Source organism: Crinia signifera, chromosome 1, assembly GCF_055691185.1.
Source record: "Crinia signifera chromosome 1, ASM5569118v1, whole genome shotgun sequence".
Taxonomy (NCBI): domain Eukaryota; kingdom Metazoa; phylum Chordata; class Amphibia; order Anura; family Myobatrachidae; genus Crinia; species Crinia signifera.
The window spans coordinates 359,970,477-359,995,516 of record NC_139217.1 but is presented as its reverse complement, the minus strand read 5'-3'; the positions used below and the strand labels follow the sequence as shown (position 1 = coordinate 359,995,516).

Sequence of the window (25,040 nt, the reverse complement as noted above, 5' to 3'; positions counted from 1 at the left end):
AAGGCCCTAAGGAACAAAGCTCATAAGAGTTTGATTGGGCATTTGTCATGATCATTACAGAAACAGGTTTCTGAGCTCCAAGCACAGCAGTTATGAATCAGCAGAGCCAGCAATAGAAATCATAGGACCTGGTAAGTGCATGTTTGTAGGCTCCCATCCCCTCAGCAATTAAAGGCCAGTCAGCTTGAGAGTTTACCTTACCTATATGGGTATTAATCCTGCATGGCCAGATGGTAAATTCATTCAGTGTTTACTATTCATGTAGAAGATCACATAGCCCGGAAGACTACTGTTTGCGTAGAAATATAACTAATTTCATTATCATATACATCATGGATGGATCTAATATGAAATTAAAAGTCAGAAAGGTCATGAAACAACTGAAAGTGTATGCTTAACAAAAGTGATGGCAATTTCTAAGTGTGTATTATTAAAAAAAGCTTATTTTTGTGAAAGAATCATCACTTGTTTTGCTTGTGTATTTAAAAAAAAATCTGATTTTCAGCACTTGTTTTCATGTACTGTATGGTTATAGCTTGATAGCCAGGCATCTAGTACATCCTAGTTGCTTAGTACCGCAGATGTTGTAGTCTATCTTTGTGATTTGTGCTGTTTAACAGCGTAAAATGTGTCTTTGTTGTAAACTACAATTTGCGACAGTCGGCAGAACTTTTGTGCCATTCCCAGGAAAAGTGGAACCCAGGGGATATGGATCATTAGGTCTACAAGAGAATAGTCAACAAGCATTGAGTCAACACCATTAGGTTGACACGCAGAAAGGGTATAGGTCAACAGGTCATTAGGTCAACACAACCATTAGGTCGACATATGGTTTTTCACCATTTTTTTACCTGAATTTCGAAACAGTCGACATGGACACTGAACCGTAGCACCGCGTCACCTCGCTTCACGCACGGTGCCTCGCTACACTTGGCACACTATTTTATTCTCACACGAAGCCCTAGTGGATGGTAGGGCATGAAAAAAAGCCTGTCGGTACATGTCAGCTCAAAAAGACTGTGAAAAATCCCATGTCGACCTTTTGACTGTAGGCCATGTAGACCTAATGCTTGTTTTGACCTAATGACCTGTCCACCTAGACCCATGCAGACTTAATGGTGTCGACCCAATGCTTGTCAACCCAATGCTTGTCGACCTAATGACCATATCCCAGACCAGGATGGTCCATTCTAGGAAAAAGGCTGTTAGCCTGTCTAGGCCTAGGACTGGAACCCCCCCCCCCGGATAGCAGCCCAGCAGATAATACATAGTAACAGAGGTTCTGACAATGGGCAATATGTGAAATGTCCTGAAAATTGTATTTGCTAATTTTTTTATACCATTTATATCAGTTATATGGTTTCTTAAGAGCTGGTGCCTTATTGGATCTTACTGTAACCAAAGCCTTTTTCTTCTAATCCTGTACATCACAGATAATCTCCGGTCACTTCCCACCAGTTTTCTTCAGCCTCATAACCCTGTGTCTCTCTAGGATCATATCCCTCCAGCTCCAGCCCTTTTTGTATCCCTCCATCCTCACCTTGGGTCTCTTCAGTTCCAGCTCCCTTGTCTCTCCAGTCCCCAGTGTCTCTCCATCTCCAACCTCCTTGTGTCTCCAGCTTCAGCCTCCTTTTATCTCTTAAACTCCCAAGTCTCTCCGCAGCTTCCTTCAGCTTCTACAGTCCCATTAAGCAACCAATCAGATTCTGTTTATCATTTTCTAGGATGCAAAAGAGAAATTACAGACATACCCCACAGTGTCTATCTGTCATGGGTTAGGTTAGTTCTGGACCCGAACGAGGCTGGAGTATGGGGCCCTGACTCAACATGTCAACATTGAGAGTAGCAGGTTCAAGGTAAGATTTATTTATGCACTAGAATAAACAAGACAGAATAGAGACAGTAATAGAAACACACTGGTAGAGAGATACTTGGGATGTTCTGCATTGCTGGATGTGCTGGGAGAATGCAGGCCAGCTTGCAGGACCTCTATGCTCCTGTCAGTCGCTCTTGTCTGTCCTGTGTCCCGTATTAACTTTAGTTAATGTAATTTGTTTATCCTGATCATCCAGCAACTGCTCCAGGAACCTTATTAGCTATACCTAAATTTAAACCTAACACCAACAAAGTGATGGAGACTCTACCAGCAAAGCAATGAAGACTGCGGGAATACCGCAGAGCTTGGTTTCTGAATCATTGGGATTGTAATTACCTGCAAAGCGATGAAGGCTGCAGGGACTCTGCATGGCAGGTATTCAGGATGACTGAGGTTGATTGACCAGTGAAGCAATGGAGACTGCAGGAATACCGCAGAAGCAGTGCTTCAGGATAGCCGCAGGAGACAGAAGTAATGCTGGCAGGCAATACAGGTGGAAGCAGTCCTTCAGGATTGTACAACAAAGCAGTGGCAGCTTGATTGAACAGGAGATGGATTGCAGACTGTATACACGGGTATTGGCATCAGAAAATAAAGAACTGGCCTCAGAAAATACTGGCTCATGGGATTTATACCCCTGGCTTCCTGAATATTCAAGATCACATGACAGAAGTGAATCAGGTCAATGTGCTGCAATCTGCAGACAAAATGTTACCTTTTCTCGAACTACTGTTAGATGAGATGCTTTCTTGTGTTCCTATGGATTTGTTAGTCCATATTGTCAGTTGTTTTGTCTCTTAAATGATGGTGGCTATTTTGAAGAGAACTTCTCTATACAGTTATGCACTTGTCCACAGCTGTGGAGGTGGTCCCCTCTGTTTGGGCCCAGGACAAAAGTCCCAACAGTAGCTTCCCCTTGATGGCAGCCCTGCTGGGTAGGTATCACCAATGTGTATAGTTGACCCTAAATTTGTTTTGTTAACTTTTTCTAAACTTTAAATGTATTCGTAATTCCTCCAAACCATAAAGAGACTGTATTTTTTTCTGCTTTCACAGGAAGCACATGTGTTAGGTTGACAGAGATGCAGAGGAAGAGGCAGTCGAAGACCCATTCCCTGACCTTGCACCCAGTGTTTACTCAAGGCATGGGTAGACTGGGCATACTGTAGCTCAGAGCTAATCCTTTAGCATGGATGAGGGGCTGTGCCAATCACCCACTATGCCACTCCCAGCATGATCTGTGGCCTACTCTTCTGCTGCCCTGTGGACTGAGGCTGCAGATGGACTACTCCCTGCTCATCCACCACACAGAACGGCATGAGGAATAGACTCAATTCAGCAGGAAGGACTCATAAACCAAAAAACACAGGAAGGGTAATAAATTTATGACACCTCTGTACAGTAGAAAAGGGGATTTTTGTAAGAACTTTCCGTTCAAATCCCTTACTCTGAATCCATCCTGGTGACAAAGCTCAACCATGGGATCTAGGAGGGTCCGCAGGAGCCAGGCACCTATGCTAAAGCTTTGAGACAGGCAGGCTCCTCCCTTCTGCATCCCAGCATTCCTCAGTTCAACTTCCAGAGCACACTAGGATACATTACTCAGTACAACACCTGAACATATTAATATGCACAATCAAGTAATTATAACCATCATAACATGACAACACATGAAACGGCATTACTTACTGAGCGTAAGGGAGGGATCGATGTGTCACCAGGATGGATTCAGAGAAAGGGATTCGAACGGTAAGCTCTTACAAAAATCCCCTTTTCTCTTCCATGCATCCTGGTGACACAGCTCAACCAAGAGCTGGTCCTTTGGGAGGATATGCTCAGGCCCGCAGTTCTCATCGCTGCTCGTCCAAATTAAGTGTCCTCCGACACAAACTCATGGAACCTGTAGAATTTGGTAAATGTGTGAACAGAGGACCAAGTGGCAGCCCTGCATACTTGTTCCACATTAGCCTCATGATGCACAGCCCATGAGGAAGCAACCGACCTGGTGGTATGAGCATTAATTCTGGATGGCACTGGTCTGACAACTTTAGTGTATGCAAATGCAATAATCGACCTTAACCATCTAGCAATGGTCTGCTTAGAAGCTGGCCACCCTCTCTTATGTACAGTATACAGTACCAGTAACAAGTTGTAGGAAGCTCCTTCACTCTGTCCACATAAACGCGCAGTGCGCGAAGAACATCCAATTTCTTCAGTTTGTCCCTATTCCGAATCTCCTGGTTTAAATCAAAAGTGGATACCTTTGGCAAAAATGTTGGAACTGTTCTCAAAACAGTCCTATCTTCATGAAATACCAAAAACGGAGACTTGCAAGACAAGGCCCCCAATTCAGACACACGTCTAGCCGAAGCAATAGCCAATATAAACGTAAGTTTCCAGGTCAGAAATTTAAGGTCAGCTGACCTTAATGGTTCACAATGTGGTTTCTGCAGTACTGCCAACAACAGTGACAGATCCCAAGGCGCCACAGGTTGTCTATAGGGAGGTTTAAGACGAGTAACCCCCTGGAGGAACGTCTGCACCTCCGGCAACAAAGCCACTTTCTTTTGAAAGAAAACAGACAAGGCTGACAACTGCACCATCAAGGATTGCAGGCTCAACCCAGTGGAAATCCATCCTGCAGGAATTCTAGAAGTCTAGAAACCTTAAATCTGGAGGTGTGAACTTTCTGTCTCTCACTCCACCTAATGTACGTCTTCCAAACTCTATAATAATTTGCAGCTGAAACCGGTTTCCTTGCACGAATCATAGTACGGATGCCTCCGAGAAACCTTTCTTCTTCAACATGGAGGTTTCAAGAGCCAAGCTGTCAAATTGAGCCGAGCTAGGTCCTGATGGAGAAAAGGACCTTGCTTAAGAAGGTATGTTCGAAGTGGAAGACACCATGACGCTGTTGACAATCTCAGTATGTTGGAATACCAAGACCTCCTTGGCCAATCCAGAGCTATTAGAATGATCTTTGCCCCTTGTGTCCTCACTCTCTTGAGAACCCGAGCCAGTATGGGAAACGGTGGGAAGACAGAAGCAATGCTGAAGCACCACGAAACCGTCATGGCATCCTCTGCCCACGCCATCGGATCCCTGGTTAGAACTTGGTTACCAGATGATTGTGTCTGGACGCCATCAAGTCCACCTCTGGGAGCCCCCAAAGAGACACAATTTCCTGGAACACCTCTGCCCTGCTGAGAAAATCTGCTTCCACATTCCGAATCCCTGGAATGAACACAGCCGATAGAGCCGGAACATTTGCTTCTGCCCACCAGAAAATCAGAGAGACTTCCAGCATCGCCATCCTGCTGCGAGTATCCCCTTGGTGGTTCAAATAAGCCAAGGCCGTGGCATTGTCTGACTGAATTTGAATGTGAGATCCATTCAGAAACTCCTCTGCCTTCATAAGCGCCTTCCAGACCGCCCGCAGGTCCAGTATATTGATCGGCAATGAAGACTCCACACTGGACCATAGACCCTGCAATTTCAGGTTCAGGGTTACTGCCCCCCAGCCCCTGAGGCTGGCATCGGTTGTGACAAGCACCGAGTCCCGTGAGCGAAGGGAGCGTACCAACTGGAGGGATTCCATATCCGTCCACCACAGTAACGAGTCCCCAGTCTCCTGAGCCAGAAGAACTGTCTCTTGCTTCATGGACTTTGGATTCCCTGACCAACTGGAAAGTATGTTCCATTGAAAAGGTCTTGAGTGGAACCTTGCGTACTGAAGGGTATCGAAGGTCGCAACCATCTTGCCCAGTAGTTTTAAACACTGCCATACTGGAGGTCCTGGCCACTGCAGAATTGCCAACACTAACAAACGAATGTCCCTGGCCTTCACCTCTGGAAACAAACCCAGATGAAGGTGTGTATCCAGAATTACTCCCAAAAACTGTAGTCTCTGAGTGGGACACAGCTGGAACTTTGGCAGATTTAATATCCACCCACGGCTCTGCAAGAAATGAGTTGCAGCTGCTAGATTTTTATGCAACTTCTCTGCTGACTGCCTTGAACAAGAGATCGTCCAAGTACAGGATAATTACAATTCCCTGGAGTCTGAGAACTGCCGCCATGACCACCATTATCTTCGTGAACACCCTTGGAGCTGTCGACAGCCGAAGGGGAGATCCTGAAATTGCAGATAGAGGTCGAAACGCAGCAAAGACTGATGTTCTGTGCAAATAGGCATCTTGAATGTCCAGGGATGCTAGGAATTCTCCCGGCTTTAAACTCAAGAGAACCATCCTCAGAGAATACATCCTGAGGTGGTCCACCCACAGGTGAAGGTTCAGAGATTTCAGCTTCAGGATAGGCCTGAAAGGGCCCTTCTGTCTTTCCTCCCACGGTACCGGAATCAACACACCCAGTTCTCGCCAGAAAGACCCTGACACAGGCACCACAGCAGCCCAAAGACCAAAGAGCTCCAGATGACAGTGAGATGAGGGGCCACAGTGTCACTTCTCCATGTTTGTGTACACTGGGGGGGTTATTCTAGTCCACTCTTTCTGACAAAATCCTTCTTAGATGGACAAAACCATGTGCACTGCGGGTGGGGCAGATGTAACTTGTGCAGAGAGAATTAGATTTGGGTGGGGTTTTTCTTCAAAGTGAGATCTATATTGAAGTGTAAAATCATGCAGTCAGTATTTTCCCTGCACAGAAACAAGATAACTCACCCAAATCTAATTCTCTCTGCACATGTTACATCTGCCCCCCTGCAGTGCACATGGTTTTGTCCATCTAAGAAGGATTTTGTCAGAAAGAATGAACTAGAATAAACCCCTGTATGTGTATGTGTATATGTGTATGTGTGTGTGTGTGTGTGTGTGTATATATGTTTATTGTTCCACAGCACCTGACAATACATTGATGAGCAAAAAAAAAACCCAAGAAAATAACGATTTACAGTACAATACAAATGCGAATTAGGACAAGTACATGGTAAATAAAAGAGAGTTGCAGCAGCAGTGGACACCGACACAATTATAACATTGGCAGAGATATATTGTTAGAAAAGCACATGAGGAGAGAGAGTGTGTGCTGTATGTAAATGTATGTGTGCGTGTAGGCCTGTTACATTTTTTGGTATTTGTTTCTTAGCATGGCGCCAGCGATGGAAATTGTATCCATCGGGTCCCAAAAAATCGCGTCCATCGCATGCAACCAAATTGCATGCGTTGCGATCGACAAGATCGACGCAAATTTTACATTGGCCCCAATGTTAAATGCCCCCCAGACCCCAATTTTCATTGTTTCCCCGCTCTGATGGGTCAAATGGCCCCCCATTGTTAACGCCAACCCGCGATGTACGCCAACCCGAAGCGTGGCGAGCGCAGCGAACCCGCGAGGGGCGGCGGTACGCGTCCTCCAACCTTTTCATACCCCCACGTCGGCGTGGAGTTGATTTTATATAGTGTGGCGAGAGCAGCGAGCCACCGAGCCCGAAGCGTGGCAAGCGCAGCGAGCCCCGTGTGGGGACGCGCATTACTTCACAGGTATTACGCGTTCGCTCGCCACGCTTCGGGCTAGGTGGCTCGCTGCGCTCGCCACACTATATAAAATCACCCTCACGCCGACGTGGATAGTGGGGGTATGAAAAGGTCGGAGGACGCGTGCCGCCGCCCCTTGCGGGCTCGCTGCGCTCGCCACGCTTCGGGTTGACGTTCATCGTGGGGTGGCGTTAACAATGGGGGGGCATTTGTCATGTAAATTACCCATCAGGGTGGGTATACAATGAAAAATCGTGTCCATTGGCCTATTTAACATTGTTTCCTATGTAAAATCGGGTCCATCGCATCGGTTACATTGTATGCCATTATAATGGCATACAATGGACCCGATTTTACATAGGAATTTAACATTGAATACGATGCATTCAATGTTAAATCACGTTGGTCGCATCGCATGCCTTAACTTAAGGCATGCGATGGACGCGATTTTTTACTTGTCGGGGAAAAGGGTAAAAATAGCCCTAAAATCGCGTTGGTCGCGTCCATCGCATACCTTAAGTTAAGGTATGCGATCACCCACGACGGGCGCCGTACTAGGAAACAAATACCCATTTTTTTTATTACACCATTTGGTTTAGGCTACAAGTGCTTTACCCCTGGTATGCAGTTGAGGATTTCGTTGACCCTTCTATATAGGCACTACTATGTGGGTATAATGTTTGTAAGGAGCACTACTATTGTGTCAGCATCATTTTAGCAAGGGAGTACAACTGATCTGTTTGCATAATGTATGTAAAGGGCTCAACTGTGTGAGCATAATGTGTTGCTGTAAGAGGCTCTACTACTGTAGATAAGAGGCACTTCTGTGTGGTGTAACACATATAAGGGGTACTACTGTGTGACATTATGTGAAGCATAATGTGAATTACAAACACACTACTATGTGATGTGAATTGGTACTAGTCTATGGCCGTGACCCTTCTCCATGAAGCAATGCCCCTATATTTTTGGGCGAAGACATTATGCTGTATATGGGGGGAGGCACCAATTCTCTTTCTGGCACAGGGCACTAAAATGTCCAGTTACAGCTTTATTACGTTCTCTCTGCTCCCTTCTTTTGGCAACTGGGGACAACTCTTGACAGAACTGAAGTTTGATAATTACACATAGGACATGAGGACGGTTTATCTCAGGAAGATTCCATGATGCAATCTTCATCACTGAATCTGATAACATCATGTGGCTCTTTGTTCTTTCTTGGTTAGACCAGGGAGCTCTATGTGCCCAATCTATAGGGATTGTACAGTGGCTGAATTTAGGGTTCAAAGTGAAAACCAGGTCCTGAATTTATGATTTTTTAAATGCCTGAGCTCACTGCAAAGGTCCAGGTCTCTGTTGATAATTTTAAATCTTTATGGGTTTTGTAAATGAAAGAGAACATTTATGGCTCAAAATAAGTTCTATAATGGCAAAATATTGTTCTTTGTAGATGTTGTTGGCAAATTATCTTGTTCTATAGAGGCTTACAGGTCAGGTAATGAGGACTTTGATAAAGAAATTAGATCCTGCATAGAGAAGTGGTAAGCTATCTCTATTTTTCAGTTTGCTGATAGTATTAGAGGGTCCTAAATCAAGGGACTAGTTATTAAAATATAAAAGATAGTATTCCCGCTAGGCTGTTTTATCGGGGCGCTGCGCCCTGCCCGATTTTTAAAGGGCAAAATGCACCCTGCCCCTCTCGCAGCGCCCCGCTAAACCAGCCTCACGGGGAAGCCCAGCGTCGCCGTAGATGGCGATGCCCGGAGCTTCCCCGGCAGCATAGTGGCTTTGGAGGAGCCGGTCCCACCCCCTTTGATGACGCCGGCGGCCCGGGCACGCCCCTTTGATGATGCCGGCGGCCCGGGCACGCCCATTTCATGACGCCAGCGGCCCGGGACCGCCCCCAGCTGTGGCCCGGTCCGCCCCCCGGCGCCCTGCCCGGTCTGCATCCTAGAGTGAACACTAAAAGAGATAAAAGAGATAAGTTAGTATGTCCGGGTGCCGGATGACTCACCGTCAGTCTTGCTTCCGAAAGTCATTTCTCTGACTGTCAGGAGCCTTACAGTTGGGATATGGTGGGATACGGTGAAATGTCCGTAAGGAATCCCGACTGTTTTTAATTATACCATACCCGTATTTCCCGGATAAGCCTTGTAATATTTTTAGTGGGAGAAGTTATTTCTTGGTTGGCCACAAGATGGCGATATGGTACACACTACATATTACAAGTTTACAATCAGACTAGAATGATAACCTTTAATAGTTCATTTTTTTTTCAATAACTTTCTTTTATTGAAGCGTAAAGAGAAAATTCATTACAGATAGTTCGTGTACACAATTCAATATAGAAATTACACAAAAGCTTGTTCAAAAGGGCATGGTAAATAAAGAGGAAAAGAGACAAATACATATACCATAATGTGGTGGGTTTAGGTCCATTTCCAAAACAATAGTCCCATTACAGGCAGGCCCAAATAAAACCTTAAGGTACTAATGCTGAATTGTGTCAAAGGAAATTGGGGGATCTTGCATGCAAATACGAGTTTCATACCAACGTGTATTATGGAAGCATCTCCATAGCTGATCTTTTATACTCTACTACCTCTCCTCTAGACCATATACCCTCAAGAGTCAGTAAAACTTTGGACCTTATTCTGGTTCGTTCACTCCCCAACAGGTTCGCACGGGGGAGCGATGCACATTTTTGCTCATTTTTAGATGCCGGGTGCGAAAAGGCAGGGAGGTGGCAGTGGGCAGGCACACCCATGGGAACTCCCAGCGTTTCATGGGTGTTACCATGTAAAAGCTGGGCTTTCCCATGGAAATGAGGCAGTGAGGCGGCTGCTGTGGCCGGCAGATAACATCACCGGATAGCAGCTACACGCCCAGTCCTCGGACAGGGCATACGCAAAGCTAAGACAGCAGAGAGTGTCTTAGTTTTGTGTGTATGCTCCACATCATTCGATGGCTGGCGACCGCGAATTATGTGGTCCTCAGCCCCCAGGCTGCAAATGGATTTTATACAGAACATCCATTCGCAGCCATGTGGGCGAATTACGTGTGCGAGAGATTAATTAAAATCTGTAATATCTCTCCCTCTCCTGGTATTTTTCCTTCTCTGCTTAAGCATGCAATGATCACTCCCATTCTAAAAAAAAAAAACACAATTCTGACCCAAACTCTCTCTAATTACCATCCCATCTGTCAGCTCCCTTGCGTCTCCAAGGTACTTGAGAGACTTGTCTACACGCACCTCACACACTTTCTTAAATCTCAAAATTCATTGGCCCCACTTCAGTCCTGCTTTCGGTTGCAACATTCCACTGATTAGGTAGTAAATGATCTGGCCCCTGTTAAAGCTAAAGGCCATTATTCACTACTTATTCTTCTAGATCTCTCTGCTACCTTTGAAACGGTTGACCACTCTTCTCTTACAAACACTACAATCCCTAGGTCTTCAGAACACCACCCTTTCTTGGTTCTCTTCCTACTTATCTAACCACTCTTTCACTGTTCACTTCTCTGATTCCACCTCCTCTTCCCTACCCCATCTCTTGGTAAACAAATCAACTCCTTTTGTTTTCAATATCATTTGTACGCGGATGGTACTTAAGTCTACCAATCCTACCCAGATTTTTAACCATCTGTATTGGTGCGTGTCACTGAATGTCTTTCTGCCATTTACTCTTGGATGTTATCTCGCCACCTCAAGCTCAACATCTGCAAAACAGAATTACTTATTTTTCCACCAGCCAAGACTAGCTACAAACCAGATATCTCCATAACTGTTGAAAACTCAACTATCCACCCAATCCCACAAAGTTGCTGCCTAGATGTCATCCTTGACTCTAAACTGTCCTTTGTTCCACATATTCAATCAGTCTCTAAATCATGTTGCATGCATATCTAAAATACGACCATATATTACACAGGACACTGCAAAAACTCTAATCCATGCTCTTGTTTTCTCCAGCATTGACTATTACAATAGTCTCCATACTGGTCTTCCCAAGAAAAGACTATCACCGCTACAATCCATTTTGAATGCAGCTGCAAGGCTAATGTTCCTAACAAGGCATTAAACATCTGCTGATCCACTCGGTCAGTCCCATTGGTTGCCCATATTCTACCGCATTCAATTCAAAATACTTCTACTCACATATAAAGCAATTAATCAATGCACCAACATATGCACCAACATATATTTCTTCACTTATATTAAAATATCTCCCAACTCGACCTCTTCGGAATTCACAAGATCTGCATCTCTCATCCGCACTTGTTACGAGATCTCATTCCCAATTGCAGGACTTTCACCGGGCAGCACCAACCCTATGGAATGTCCTCCCAAGAAGCAAAATACTCTTCTCCAGCCTCCAAACTTTCAAGTGTTCCCTGAAAACTCACCTCTTCATGCAAGCCTATCAAATTCCTGAACCGCCAAATAACCTTCAAAAGCTTTCATTCTAATTACATCTCATCTGGACTGTTCTTGGTAATCTGCTAGGACTGATATACAATAGATAGTGCCTATCCTTGTGTATCCTACCTATTTCCCTATAGATTGTAAACCTGCGAGCAGGGCCCTCCAACCTTTAGGTCTGTCACCCAGTTTGCCTTATCACTGTTGATTCCAATTGTAAAGTGCAATGGAATATGCTGTGCTATATAAGAAACTAATTAAATAAATAAATCTATTTGGAAAATTTACAGCAAATTTATTGAAGAAAAGATAAAATGGAGGGGCCATGGGGTGCAGCTGTAAAATACATTTATTAGCAACTGCAGATACAATATTCAACAATTTGTGAACCTCTTGTGTCACGTGAGTTCCATCTGACATAATGCCGAATATCGCCCACTCAGGGGTCAGTAACAATGCAGAGTCCAAATGTTGTGTAGTATATCTTCACACATGAGTCCAGAAGCCCTGTAGCAAGGGACATTTCCATAAACAATGGACGGTGCAGTAACAAATAAATCCTGTGCAGCACATTAAGGAACAATTCTACATAAGAAGTAGCAGAAACCAATTTACTGGCGGATTCCACATTTTTCGACAATTTTTTTAGTGCTCAGTGAAGGAAGGTGATCCCTTCATTGTGCCCTCCCTGTACGGAGGCTATCATATTGAAGAGGGGTGTGAAGGATTCAATAATAAACTGAGAACTTAGGACTTAAAACCAGAACCCTTCTTTTGGAACCAAATTAATAATTTTATCCCTCTGAGGCCAAACAGAATGAGCCCCCTCTGGGGCCGGACACCTCCCCTCTTGGGGTGGAGCAGACAGAACCCTTCCTGGGGCAGAGCAGATAGACCTAGGGACCTGGGGTAATACCACTTGAGGCACCTTCTGGGGTAAAGCCACTCGAGACCCCTTTTGGGGTAACAGCTTCTGGGACCCCCTCTGGGGTTAAGCCACCTGAGACCCCTTCTGGGGTAACAGCTTCTGGCCCCCTCTCAGGTTAAGTCACTCGAGACCCCTTCAGGGGTAACGGCTTCTGGGACCCCCTGGGGTTAAGACACTTGAGACCCCTCTCAAGGTAATGGCTTCTAGGTCCCCCTCTGGGGCCAAGCCACACAAGATCCTCCTGTGGTAATCACCTGAGACTCCCCTACTGGGACCGAGCCACTCGAGACCCCTTCTGGGGTGATAGCTTGAGAGTCCCCTACTGTGGTTAGCAACTCTAACATAGAAAGAACATTGATTTCCCTTGCTGGGAATTCAACATCCAATGTCTATCTGTCAGAAATCTTAGTGGAAAGGGGAAACATCCTCTTCCGATTCCAGAAATAACAATGGGGCTCCCTAATCCTAGGACCCTGATTATAGGTCAGAGTGCTTTGTATTGGTGGTTTAAGGGCAAGTTCCTCTACCACAGTGGAGACAGGCACAGCTCTTACAACCTGGCTCAACTTGGCAGGAGGAAAAAACTTTTCGCCACCACAAGATTTGCTCAATTCACAAATCTAGAGATAATGGCTTGAACCCCCACAATAAAGACATATTGAAGTCTCTACACTGTTGCTGCTCCTCCTGTGAGAGCTTCAGCCATAGAAATGTCTATGCCTCTTCTATACCTCCTGGTCTGAGGACTTGCTGGCTGACCACTTTTTAGCTAGGGTCTCATTTGGAGCAGATAGAGCCCCAATAATCTCAGAGAGGACCAAGAACATTATGGCTAAGAGGTTTTGTAACTGCAGTAGGGACTGCTGCAAAACCTCCAACCGCTCAGGCTTTAAGGCCGACAAAGCCGTGTTTAAGACAACCAATGACTCCTGCCGGGCTTGCATAATCAAGCACTGCAAGAAAAACAAACAATTCTGGACTGGAAAAGACTAGATTGGAAGACTATACAAGACTATACAGAAAGGTTGTACAATGTCATCATTTTCAGTGAAACAAAACTGGAGATGTGAACACCCATACATAGATATGATTCAGTGTTTAATATTAATATTGTTTTATATCATTGATAAGTTTAACAATAATAAATTGGGTGTTCAGAATAATGAACCATATAAAATATGAATGACAATTAAGATAAGATCCATTGTCATATAATAAACCGTGTCCACGGTAGAAACATAGTAAACTAAATATAAAAGGAAAACTTTTCACAAAGTTTTTGTAAACAACTTTGTTGTTGGCAAGTAGCCACCACCCTTCGCCACTGAAGAAAGGGTTGCCATTTTCCCAAATGGTTAGAGTGGTTTGTATATGCAGTGACAGGTCTAAAATTGATGAAGAGCTAAATAGAGTCATCACAAGGTTTCACCAGAGGGGCTATACTCTGAAATCGTTGGAATGTGCTAAAATGAGGGCCCTCAAACTTAAGAGCAGGCTTACTGAAAACAGCACCCAAGAAATCTGAGGAAGTGTTCCCTTTTGTATCCCAATTTGATTCTTCTAGTAAAGTAGTGCCGATTGCCAGCAAAGCATTGTGGCCGATTGTGGCAACAGATGTGGAGCTACCGGTGTTTAAAAAAGTAAGGCCATTAGCTTGCTATACGAGGGGGACGTAATTTGAGGGATATACTTGTACATATTGATTTAAAAGGATTCGAGTCTGCGACGAACTCGAATATACATGTTAAAAAACCAGGGTGCTATCGATGCCCCCGATGTGTAACATGCAGTTGTATGATTACAGGAGATAAATTTAAAGATCCCCACTCCCCCAAACTATTTAACATCAGACATGTGCTGACATGCGATACTAGATTTGTCGTATCCATGATAGTATGCCCTTGTGGCTTGTGCTATATCGGGATGATATCACGCAAATTTAAAGAACGCATGGCCATGCACAGGTCTGCAACAGCCTGACGCTATTCATTTTAAAGAAAAAGGGCACACACTAGAATCATTGAAATATCAAATGATAGATCATGTCCCTGAGTCTAACAGAGGCGGGGACAGAGTCAAACTGTTATTATGTTTAAAAGCAAACTGGATCTATAGACTAAACACAGTGTCGCCATTTGGATTAAATGAGCAAATTGTATGGAGCTCATTCATGTAGTTTGTATATAGGTCGAACAAAAGGGAGTCCTGTATCAGAATATTTGGTAGCGGTAACATTTAAGTGATACTTTTAGCATTATTGTTGCACGCTCTCAGCTACAATATTTCTTGGAATGTGCTTTTTGTATATAATTGATTATTCTCGTATTCCATGTCCAATTTTTTATGTTGTGGTTTCATGTAAAAATATGTATGTGTATGTTCGTTATTTCTATATTTTTTGTATATGTATATTTTCTTTGGATGTCCAACATATCAACTGCCACTGCCCCAGCATGGAGTCAGTTGTGCAGGTTCTATGGGAACGCGTGTAAGCGAGTGAGAGCCGCTGACGCGTCCCTTGTGCGCCTTTCATGATTGGCTGTGGAGCTAGGGGTAGGGAAACGCTACTCCCAGACGGCTTACTGTGTATGCAGGTTGCTATGGCAATGATGCCGGCATGTGAGAGCCGCTGACATCACGCCTATGCACCTGTGTGTACGGGGGGCTGTCTGGAGGAGTGGTGTGGGCAGAGAAGGGAGATGTTGGCACCATGGATCCTATAGATTGTAAGCTTGCGAGCAGGGCCCTCCTACATTTTGACTGTCTGTAAATACCCTGTTTTGTTGTATCACTGTCCCCTTTGTAAAGCGCAATGGAATATGCTGCGCTATATAAGAAACTGTTAATAAATAAATAAATATTTAAATGGTAAGCTGTATGTGTATTTTGTATCCTCTTGAAAACGGGGTGTTACCCCGAAACGGCTTGTCGAGGTCAAATAAAGAAATACTTTTGGTTGTGAAGGCTGCAGTGACGTGCTTGTTCCTGTTCACCTGCGGGGAATTTGGGACCTTGACTTGTATGTATTTTGGCAAAGGCACACAGCAAACCTGAACTGTTGTTGAGGAGTGCCGGTCCAGGTGTGGAGATATATGATATAGTTTCTCATTTTGAATGCAGAGCGAGAAGGTTACTGCAGAGAGAGTGTCCTGATATTGTTCTTAGTAAGAACCTACACTAGACTCTCAACTCAGAAACTTCCATTTAATCGAGCCCCATCGAGAAGGACTTGGTGATATTTATTTTATTTGCATCAGCTGTGATCAGCAGAAACCTCAAATAGGACCAGCTACACAAAATCTACTCACCCATTGGTTCTTACCCCTGATGAAGTCTTAGAGACGAAACGCGTCGGGTTTCTTCACCAATAAAAGAACTATTTACCCAGAGATGGACTGAGCCTATTCATTGGGAACATCCTCAAATACAAGAACACTATTTCAGAAATGTGTATTCTGTTTTGAAATTGTAATGTTATATTGGGAGGTACAGTTTCTATACTAGGCAGCGCACCCCAATCACCCCCCACTTTCTATATATATATATATATATATATATATATATATATATATATATATATATATAGGTAAATGGGTAACAGGACGGCACTCCAGTGATGAAGCTTTCGTCGGTGCCAGGTCATAAATTGAAATGCAGAACACTTACCCCCCCCCCGTAGAAGGATGAAGACCAGCACTCAGACGCAGATGAAGGTGAAGAAAAAAACGTGTTTATTCCATAAATACAGGTAATAGCAACACGGGCTGTCCCATATATATATATATATATTGTAGATGTTTCACAGTAATATGTAGAGGAAGGGCCTGAATAAGGTACATAAATCTCTGAAAATAAATAATTTCTATTCAATTTATGCGGCCTAGAACGGTCAATTTTTCCAACTTTCGAGTTCCTCTGAGATTTGTTTAATTAGGGGAGTATAGTTAAGCATATATCATTTTGAGATTTGACTGGGGATTTTGACTCCTAAATAAGTAAAACTAGTTTTGGTATACTGCAGGGATATATTTGTCATAAAGGGCCTTATTCTAGTTCACTCTTTCTGACAAAATCCTTCTTAGATGGACAAAACCATGTGCACTGCAGGGGGTTAGATGTAACAGGTGCAGATAGAATTAGATTTGGGTGAGTTATTTTATTTCTGTGCAGGGTAAATACTGGCTGCTTTATTTGGTACTTATGTAATATCTGGGCTCCCGTTTTTCTTATGAGGCCGCGTCCCCTCGCGGGGCTCGCTGCGCTCACCACGCTTCAGGCATGGTGGCTCGCTGCGCTCGCCACACTATATAAAATCAACTCCATGCGTAGTTGGATAGTAGGGGTATGAAGAAATGGGGTGTATTTAACATGGGAGCCCAGATAATACATAAGTACCCTTTATTTTTACACTGCAATATAGATCTCACTTTGAAGTAAAACCGCACCCAAATCTAATTCTCTCTGCACAAGTAACATCTGCCCCACCTGCAGTGCACATGGTTTTGTCCATCTAAGAAGGATTTTGTCAGAAAGAGTGAACCAGAATAACCCCCAAAGTGACTCAATCTACAGACATTACCAAGTAATAGGGCCATAGATTTATTTAAGTTTACTGCAAAACCTAAAATTACTTCAACATTTTTCAGAATGTTAAGGATATGGGGCAGTGAGTCAGTAGGATTAGATCTATAAAGGAGTATGTCATCTGCGAATACTGTCAAAGAATGCCCAGTATGATCCTGCATCTTGTCCTCTTCAAGTTCATAAGCCAATATTCATGGTATTATATTGGTAATGTTCTCAGTGCTGACTAACCAATACACACCGCTGACACCTATTAACTCCAGAGGTTCTGTCAATAGTACCAATTAAATCTACTGCCTAGGCAACTAAACACTAAAAATGTGTTAGATGTAGCTCTGTGTAGATTACATAACGCACCATCATTTTCCAAGTGGAACATTTCATGTATAGGGACACTTATCACTGTCCAATGACAGAAGCCTGATAGAGAACTACATCGCAAGTAATAATTTTTATGTTCTCCTTGTGCCAGGAAATGGAGTACATCCATATCAAATGAGTCACTTCAAAATAATTTTCTTTTATCCAAGTTTTATGCTAATTATCCATATCATACATCTGGCCTCATCTCGGTGGTATCAGTACAGTACCGGGTGATAGCGGATCATAGTCTTGCTGGAGAATAACCCTAGGAAGCTATGACATGTGACACGACACAGGAGCACGCACACACTGTTTATGTATACATTACAAGAGAGTCCGCATACGCTCAGAGCTGAGCAGGTGTCACGCCCCCTCCTGCCAGCTGTCACCGGAAGATAGTGGTGTCACACGCTTTGTCTTCCTGCCGGAAACATAACGCGGTTGCACCTTCCTTTGTAGCGCCGCTACTGTCAGTGACTACTGGGTTCTCGCTATTCCGGGAGCCTACACGGGGGTCATAGCGGCCAGACCCTAGGGGGCTTCCATTAGGCCTATCACGGCACAGCAAAGTGTTTGGTTCCGGGATGATGTTTCCTAGGGGAGGAAAGGGACACACACCAGGCCGGTGACTGACTGAGAGCCACGTCTGATGGGAGAGGCCCAGAAGGGAGACCAGCAGCAGCAGCAGCCAGGACCGCAGTGACAGTGGCCTGTGACAGTGCCATGTTCCCGGTGAGTCGCCACAGCTGTTGCTGTATTATCCCCTCTGTTACTTCCTTGACATTGACAGTCCTCTCTCAGCTGGACACCCATCCCATATCACCCATCCCCTGGCGCTGGGGGTGGCATGGGAGTGATGCAGTGATGTTCCCTGCCTGGCAGTTGTGTATACTGTATGCATTATTTAGCCTAACCCTCTTGTGCCACATCCTATGACAGTGGCCCCTCTCCAATCTGCCAAACACCCAGAATTGCCTGAGCCATTTCCCCAGGCATTATCCCATCAGTTTCTCCATCACTATCCTGTCTCCCACTGAGTGTCCCCTGCACTGCTTTTTCATGTTTGTTATTAATACAATAATTAATGTGCATTGATGTTGTGGATAGTCAGACATATTTGTGCTGGTTCCCAAATGTGTTACTGCATAGTGTATAGCATGCCAAATCTCTCAATTGTTTATAATAAAAAAAAACTCCTCTGGCATGTCAGGCACATGTATTTTTATTTTAGATAGCTATTGTCTATATATTATTTTGAAAGATAGTGTGGTGGTTTTGGAATGCATGCTTTGACATTTCAGTGAAAATATAAACCAGCACCAGTGTGAGTCTGTTTCCCAGTTGTCAAGAATGGTCTATTAGTAAGCTAGAATTAGCTTCTATAGCAACATGTTGGATAATGAGTTGTATTACTGTGCTGGTAATACAAGTGTTTTACCCATTATTTAAATACAATGCTTTTGTCTTTCAGGGAACAAGATAATGTAAAGGATTGTCTTATTTATGTGGTGACGCCTGCGATCTGTTACTGATTTTTTGCAAGAAAACCAACCCATCATGTTCATCAAGTTTCTTATGAGCATGAACTGAACTCTGTAAGGTCTTTGGAAACTCCACAAATCATTTTTAAGTTGACAGAGAAAGGACAGGTTTAGTCATGCAGTCAGTGCCTGGCTCCCCTGATGGTCTTTTTGATGCAGTGGCTGGAAATGGGTTTTCAGTCAATCAAATTGGACTTGCTGATGCCAAAGTTGAACTAAACTTATCCATTGCAGGAGATAACATAAATGGTAAGTTGATATGAGATTACTGGAAATCAATTTGTATACTAACAGAAGGGCTGAGAATTCTAGATGTTGTGCTCTCTTTAACTCGCACTATAAGTGTGTATCACAAATATATCAAGTGTGGTTAACACAACAAAGATGCATTTACTTTCAATTTTTGATATGGTCTGATTAACTTTTAGCTTTATAATATGTTAACTGTTTTTCGCCCAAAACTTGTTTGTTGTTGTTGATTTTTAAATTGTCTAATGGGCTTTAAACAAATATGTAAGCCTGCCATTTTCCTGTATTCAACAACTTCTCGGGTGCTTTGTCCCTGCTCTGCTTGTCCTTAGTGGGGAACCTACAGATGTTCCTCATAGATATAGCCTCGGTACGCCATGCAGCGCAAGATGCCTGTTATGAGTGAGCCACCAGCTCCCATACAACTCTGCTAATGTTGGGAGTCTTTTTTTAGCCAAAGATGCATCTTGCAGTGCTTGTGGGAATGAGTCTGTATACAGAGCAGCAGAACTTTTATTGGAAAAAAAGCTGATGGTCTATCTTATACAGATTCAGAGACACACAGATATACAAGCGTCATATCAAATTAATGAACACTCATTGTGTACACTAGTCACCTTGCATTGTAACTTATTGCTCTATTCACACTATACCATATGCAGCATATCTACATGTTTGGTGGTGATCCCAGTGACGTTACTGAATGATATTGTTAATGGTATCAATTCGAGTTTAAAGCACATATCGCTGTTTTTGCGGCAATGCTGATATTAAAGATAATGGCGCCGCGAAAAGAACATCATACACTTTAAACATTCAACATCATTAACAATATTTTTCAGTGATGTCACTGGGACCCCTGCCGAACATGCAGCCACTGACTGACTGCATGTTCAGATGATGGGGATTATCGTTAATGATCCACGGGAGCACGCATCGTTAACGATATAATTGGTAGATGCTGAATGATATGCACAATTATATTGTTAACAATATCCTTAATGCAAATCGTATAGTGTGTACCCACCTTAAGATGCATTTGTAAGCTAAAAAGATGATTCTCAGGGGTCATGGCCTGCCTAAAGGGATTATTTGGTGTGACTGCATCGAAAATAAGGGAGTACTCATCTGTATATTGCAATTTGACTAGATACAAACATGAAATAAGGTAATAAGGTCTGAGATTTATGGAGGAGCGGAAATTTGCCAAGCATCATCCAAGACTCCACAAACTTCTCCCCTAACAATCCTATAGGATAGAACAAAACCACAACTAACATTCTCAATCTCAAAGCAGGGCTGTAACTAGGGGGGGGCTAGGGGGTCACGCGCACCGGGCGCTGGAGGGTGGGGGCGCTAGTGTGGTGTCCCAGCAGCGTGGTCCCTGGGATGAGCAGCGGGGGTCCGGGGACTGGTGGGTTAATGCCAGGTCCTAGCGGGGTCCCGGGGAGCCCTGCTCCTACTAGCGCTGCCGGACGGTGGGCGGGAAGCAGGTTTTGAAAAGACTTGCCAGACGCTGATTGGTTAAATTCAGCCAATCAGCATCTGGCAAGTCTTTTCAAAGTCATCAGCGCTTCCCGCCGCCAGGCAGATAGCGCTAGGAGACGGAGTGAGTGAAGGCTGCCGCTACACCAGTCCCTGGACCCCTGGACGCTGCCTACCCCTGCTGGCTGCACACAGGTATGTTGGCAGCGGGGGTCCAGGGACTGGTGTAGCTGCAGCTTTCACATACACAGCCGCTCGCTATTTGCCTGGCGGCGGGAAGCGCTGGTGATTTTGAAAAGACTAGCCAATCAGCGTCCGGCAAGTCTTTTCAAAATCTGCCTCCAGCCCACCGCCCAGCAGCGCTAGGAGCCGGAGTTAACCTTCTCCAGTCCCCGGACCCCCGCTGCCTGACCCCAAGGCAGTGATTTTTATTTTTTGGGGGGGGGGCGACCAAATGACTGCCGACCCGGGCGCCGAAACACCTAGTTTCGGCCCTGCTCAAAGGGTAAACAACATATGAAAGAGGCAATACACAGATAAACGCTTCATGATTTAATCTTCATGTTGATTTAAATTTAAAACCTTCTATTGAGATGTTTCCAAGTGTACTTTGAAGGCTTTAATATGTTTATCTACATATATTCATATGTAATTGGAATAAGAAGTAAAAAAATGTGTTTTATTAAAGTAAAATAAATGATTTCAAAGCCTTGTAACTTTGGATTGTTCGTATTAGAAAGCATTAAATATGGTTGATCAAGTGTTTTTAATACAGAGCAATGTTTAACAGTATTAATATAATAAGCAGCATTATTTTTTTTTCAGTATTGTACATTAATGCAAAAAAAAAAAAAAAAATTCTTTAAAAATTAAATTTTAGTAGTCTTCATTGCAAAAGTAAATTGGAACTTCACATGTCGGGCGGGATGCCGGCCAAATCCAGAGGTTTTTAAAAGGTGCAATCTTTTTGCAAAGCAACACCATTCCTTGCAAATGAGTGCCTCAGATTTCAGCAGGTACCCCGCACTGCCGCCATACTCGCACTGAATTACAAAGGGCCCATATCCTCTACTGCATGACTGCAAAATACAATTCTCTGAACTTTTGGCAAATAAAGTATGCCTTGTGATTTGGCTTCATATCTTTTAACAAGGATATCCTGCAAAAGGCCATGCTGGACGTAAGAATGAACAATTAGCTCATATTACTACCTGGGCAGACTACATTCTGCATTCAGCAGTGTGCGTTTTAGTTTGTTTGACATACTTGCTGCCAATAGGTACTTTAACCTTTCATGTATGTCATGATGTTTTTTTTTTTCTTCCTTATGTCTTCTATTGCTTTTTTTTTTTTAACAGTCCAATTTTTATGTTTTTAGTGATCTCTTGGTTTCAAAGTGCACAACTAATTTAATATTAGTATATAGTGTGTGTGATATACAGATGGAGCGGAAGATTCGCCAGCCACCATCCCCCGCCAGCCGCTGGAGGGGACGCGCACACGTCCCCTTACAACGGGGGTCCCCGCCACCTCGCCGACGGTTGCCCCGGGTCCCCGCCGCCTTGCCGCACCCCCCCCCCCTAACCCTGTCTGTCTCCCTGAAGTGGAGACGGACTGGGTTTCTGCCCCCCAGCCGACAGGAAACTGGGACGCGCGTGCGTGTGAGACGCACGCGCGTCCCAGTCTCTATCGCCAGTGCAAGGGATCTGGCGAGCGCCGGCCAAATATGGGACCCGCTCCATCTGTATATCTGTATATCTGTATGTATATGTATATATATGTATGTGTGCGTGTGTGTGTATGTATGTATGTGTATATATATATATATATATATATATATATATATATATATATATATATATATATATATATATATATATATATATATATATATATATATATATATATATATATATAGCAGGTGAATGGCGCGGCACTCTTAACACTTGCAATGAAGAGTACAAGTAGCCAGATTAGATCATCAACGTTTCAAAATTTAATTTGTCGTCAGGATAAGAATACAAGCATAACACTGACCTTAAATAGAAGTCACCCAGTGCAGGAGGAAACAGGAAAGGCGAGACGAAGTTACGTGCCGCTCTCCTGTGCGGCTGACGTCATCCACACTGGACGCGCCAGCCAGTGACAGAAACAAATCACCAAGGAAACCAAAGAAGCTAAAAGACGGAAAAAACAACAGGATGTTAAAAACGCATTAACCAGTTGTATGTCATATGGTTTTACTATATACCTACTTGCATATCTGTTTGTATACTCAGTTATCTTGCACTGCGTTTTTAACATCCTGTTGTTTTTTCCGTCTTTTAGCTTCTTTGGTTTCCTTGGTGATTCCTTGAAACGTTGATGATCTAATCTGGCTACTTGTACTCTTCATTGCAAGTGTTAAGAGTGCCGCGCCATTCACCTGCTATACTGCATGTCCTGTGCTGCGGAGGCACCGACCAAGTTGTCCCAAAGTTGTTTGGAGTGCCGGACCCCCCCTCGTTCCTTTATATATATATATATATATATATATATATATATATATATATATATATATATATATATATATATATATATATATATATTTCAGAAAAGAGGGCACTCAGGGACTCTAACTTGGTGAAAACAGTGGACTGGTTTATTAAACAGTCATATGCGTCGTCAACGTTTCGGGGTCACCCCCGTCGTCAGGACAGTAACAGTGTTTCCTTTCACTGTTACTGTCCTGACGACGGGGGCGACCCCGAAACGTTGACGACGCATATGACTGTTTAATAAACCAGTCCACTGTTTTCACCAAGTTGGAGTCCCCGAGTGCCCTCTTTTCTGAATTTGTACATTTGGGACTGCAAGGTTCCTAACTGCAGGCACCGGGGCAAGCTACGCCAGGCTCTACCTAAGCCCGGGAGTGCCAGTTCTCTTGGAATATATATATATATATATACTTTTGTTTGGTCCGGCACTCACTGCATACAGGGGTTAACTGGTCCGGTGCCTTCCGTAGTGGTGATCCCTGTCACGGTCTCCCACCAATATAAACAAGTTATTCAGCGGCACTCGAACAATAACTTCAGGCAGAAATAGACGCCAACGTTTCAATACTTTATCGTATTTTCGTCAGGGCCTGACGAAAATACGATAAAGTATTGAAACGTTGGCGTCTGTTTCTGCCTGAGTTATTGTTCGAGTGCCGCTGAATAACTTGTGTGTGTGTGTATATGTATAATACTTTGAAAAACTATGTGCCATTACCCACTTGCATGCACATTGGGAGCTGTGGCCCATGCCTCCCCTCTTATGGCTCCCAGCATAGCTAAGCCAAAGGATCTTGCTGTTCTGATCTGGGAGAGGTAAATATAGCTACTAGTTACTCACTCGACCCACTGCACGTTGGATGGTATTTTGCAGCTACCACCAGCCCTGGAATCACTTGTTGCTGTGTATGTCGACATGCTGTTGCCACGCCTTCTGAATTTTGTTGGTTGACCCTAACGGCAGCTGGCAGAGGTTTGTGATGTTGAGCTCTGTCCAGAATAGACAAAGAATTGTACTGTGTTTTTTGCATTGCGATTGGTCGCAAAATGAAATGCAGCCATCTTGAAGGCAAGATATTTATTGCTCAAATAAACTTAAAAATACTTTCCTTTTTCAAGGGGGATACAGCATGCACATAGATCAACACTTCTGGATGTCTCAGAACGTATATGGTTTAAAATAGGGCATGCAGGCTTCCTTTATCCCCATCATACAATACCACAGGGGTAGTACTGCTCTGTGATTTTTAGCCAATCATCTTAAGGGCATGTTCCTGGGAGGGGGCTGGGATATAGAGCTGCCACTGGGAGCTCTGGGTTACCCCTAGACCACCAGGGATACAAGCAAGAGCATTTTTATCATTAAATACATTTTAAAATACACTTCACATAAATATATTCTGTGCCTAGTGCCCAGCACTAGCTTCTACATATCCAGGCACACTAAAGCATGCTTGCAGTGCCCAGCAGTACAACATATATTTTTTTTAATATTTGCATTTTAAACATTTTGTCTTTAAAACTGTGCCCATTGCTCAGCATGAACTTCCCTACCGTAT

At 43.8% G+C, this 25,040-nt stretch overlaps 1 protein-coding gene across 2 annotated transcripts in view; it reads left to right on the top strand.

Moving 5' to 3' along the window:
- Positions 1-18,094: 18,094 nt before the first annotated feature.
- The window catches only part of GOLGA3 (golgin A3), a 39,448-nt gene continuing 32,502 nt past the window's right edge, over positions 18,095-25,040 (top strand). For both annotated transcript variants that reach the window (XM_083149878.1, XM_083149870.1), the window contains exons 1-2: positions 18,095-18,401; positions 19,141-19,459. In XM_083149878.1, the coding sequence (XP_083006004.1) occupies positions 19,327-19,459 (133 nt within the window). In that variant the 5' untranslated portion in view covers positions 18,095-18,401; positions 19,141-19,326. The remainder of the gene's footprint in view (positions 18,402-19,140; positions 19,460-25,040) is intronic.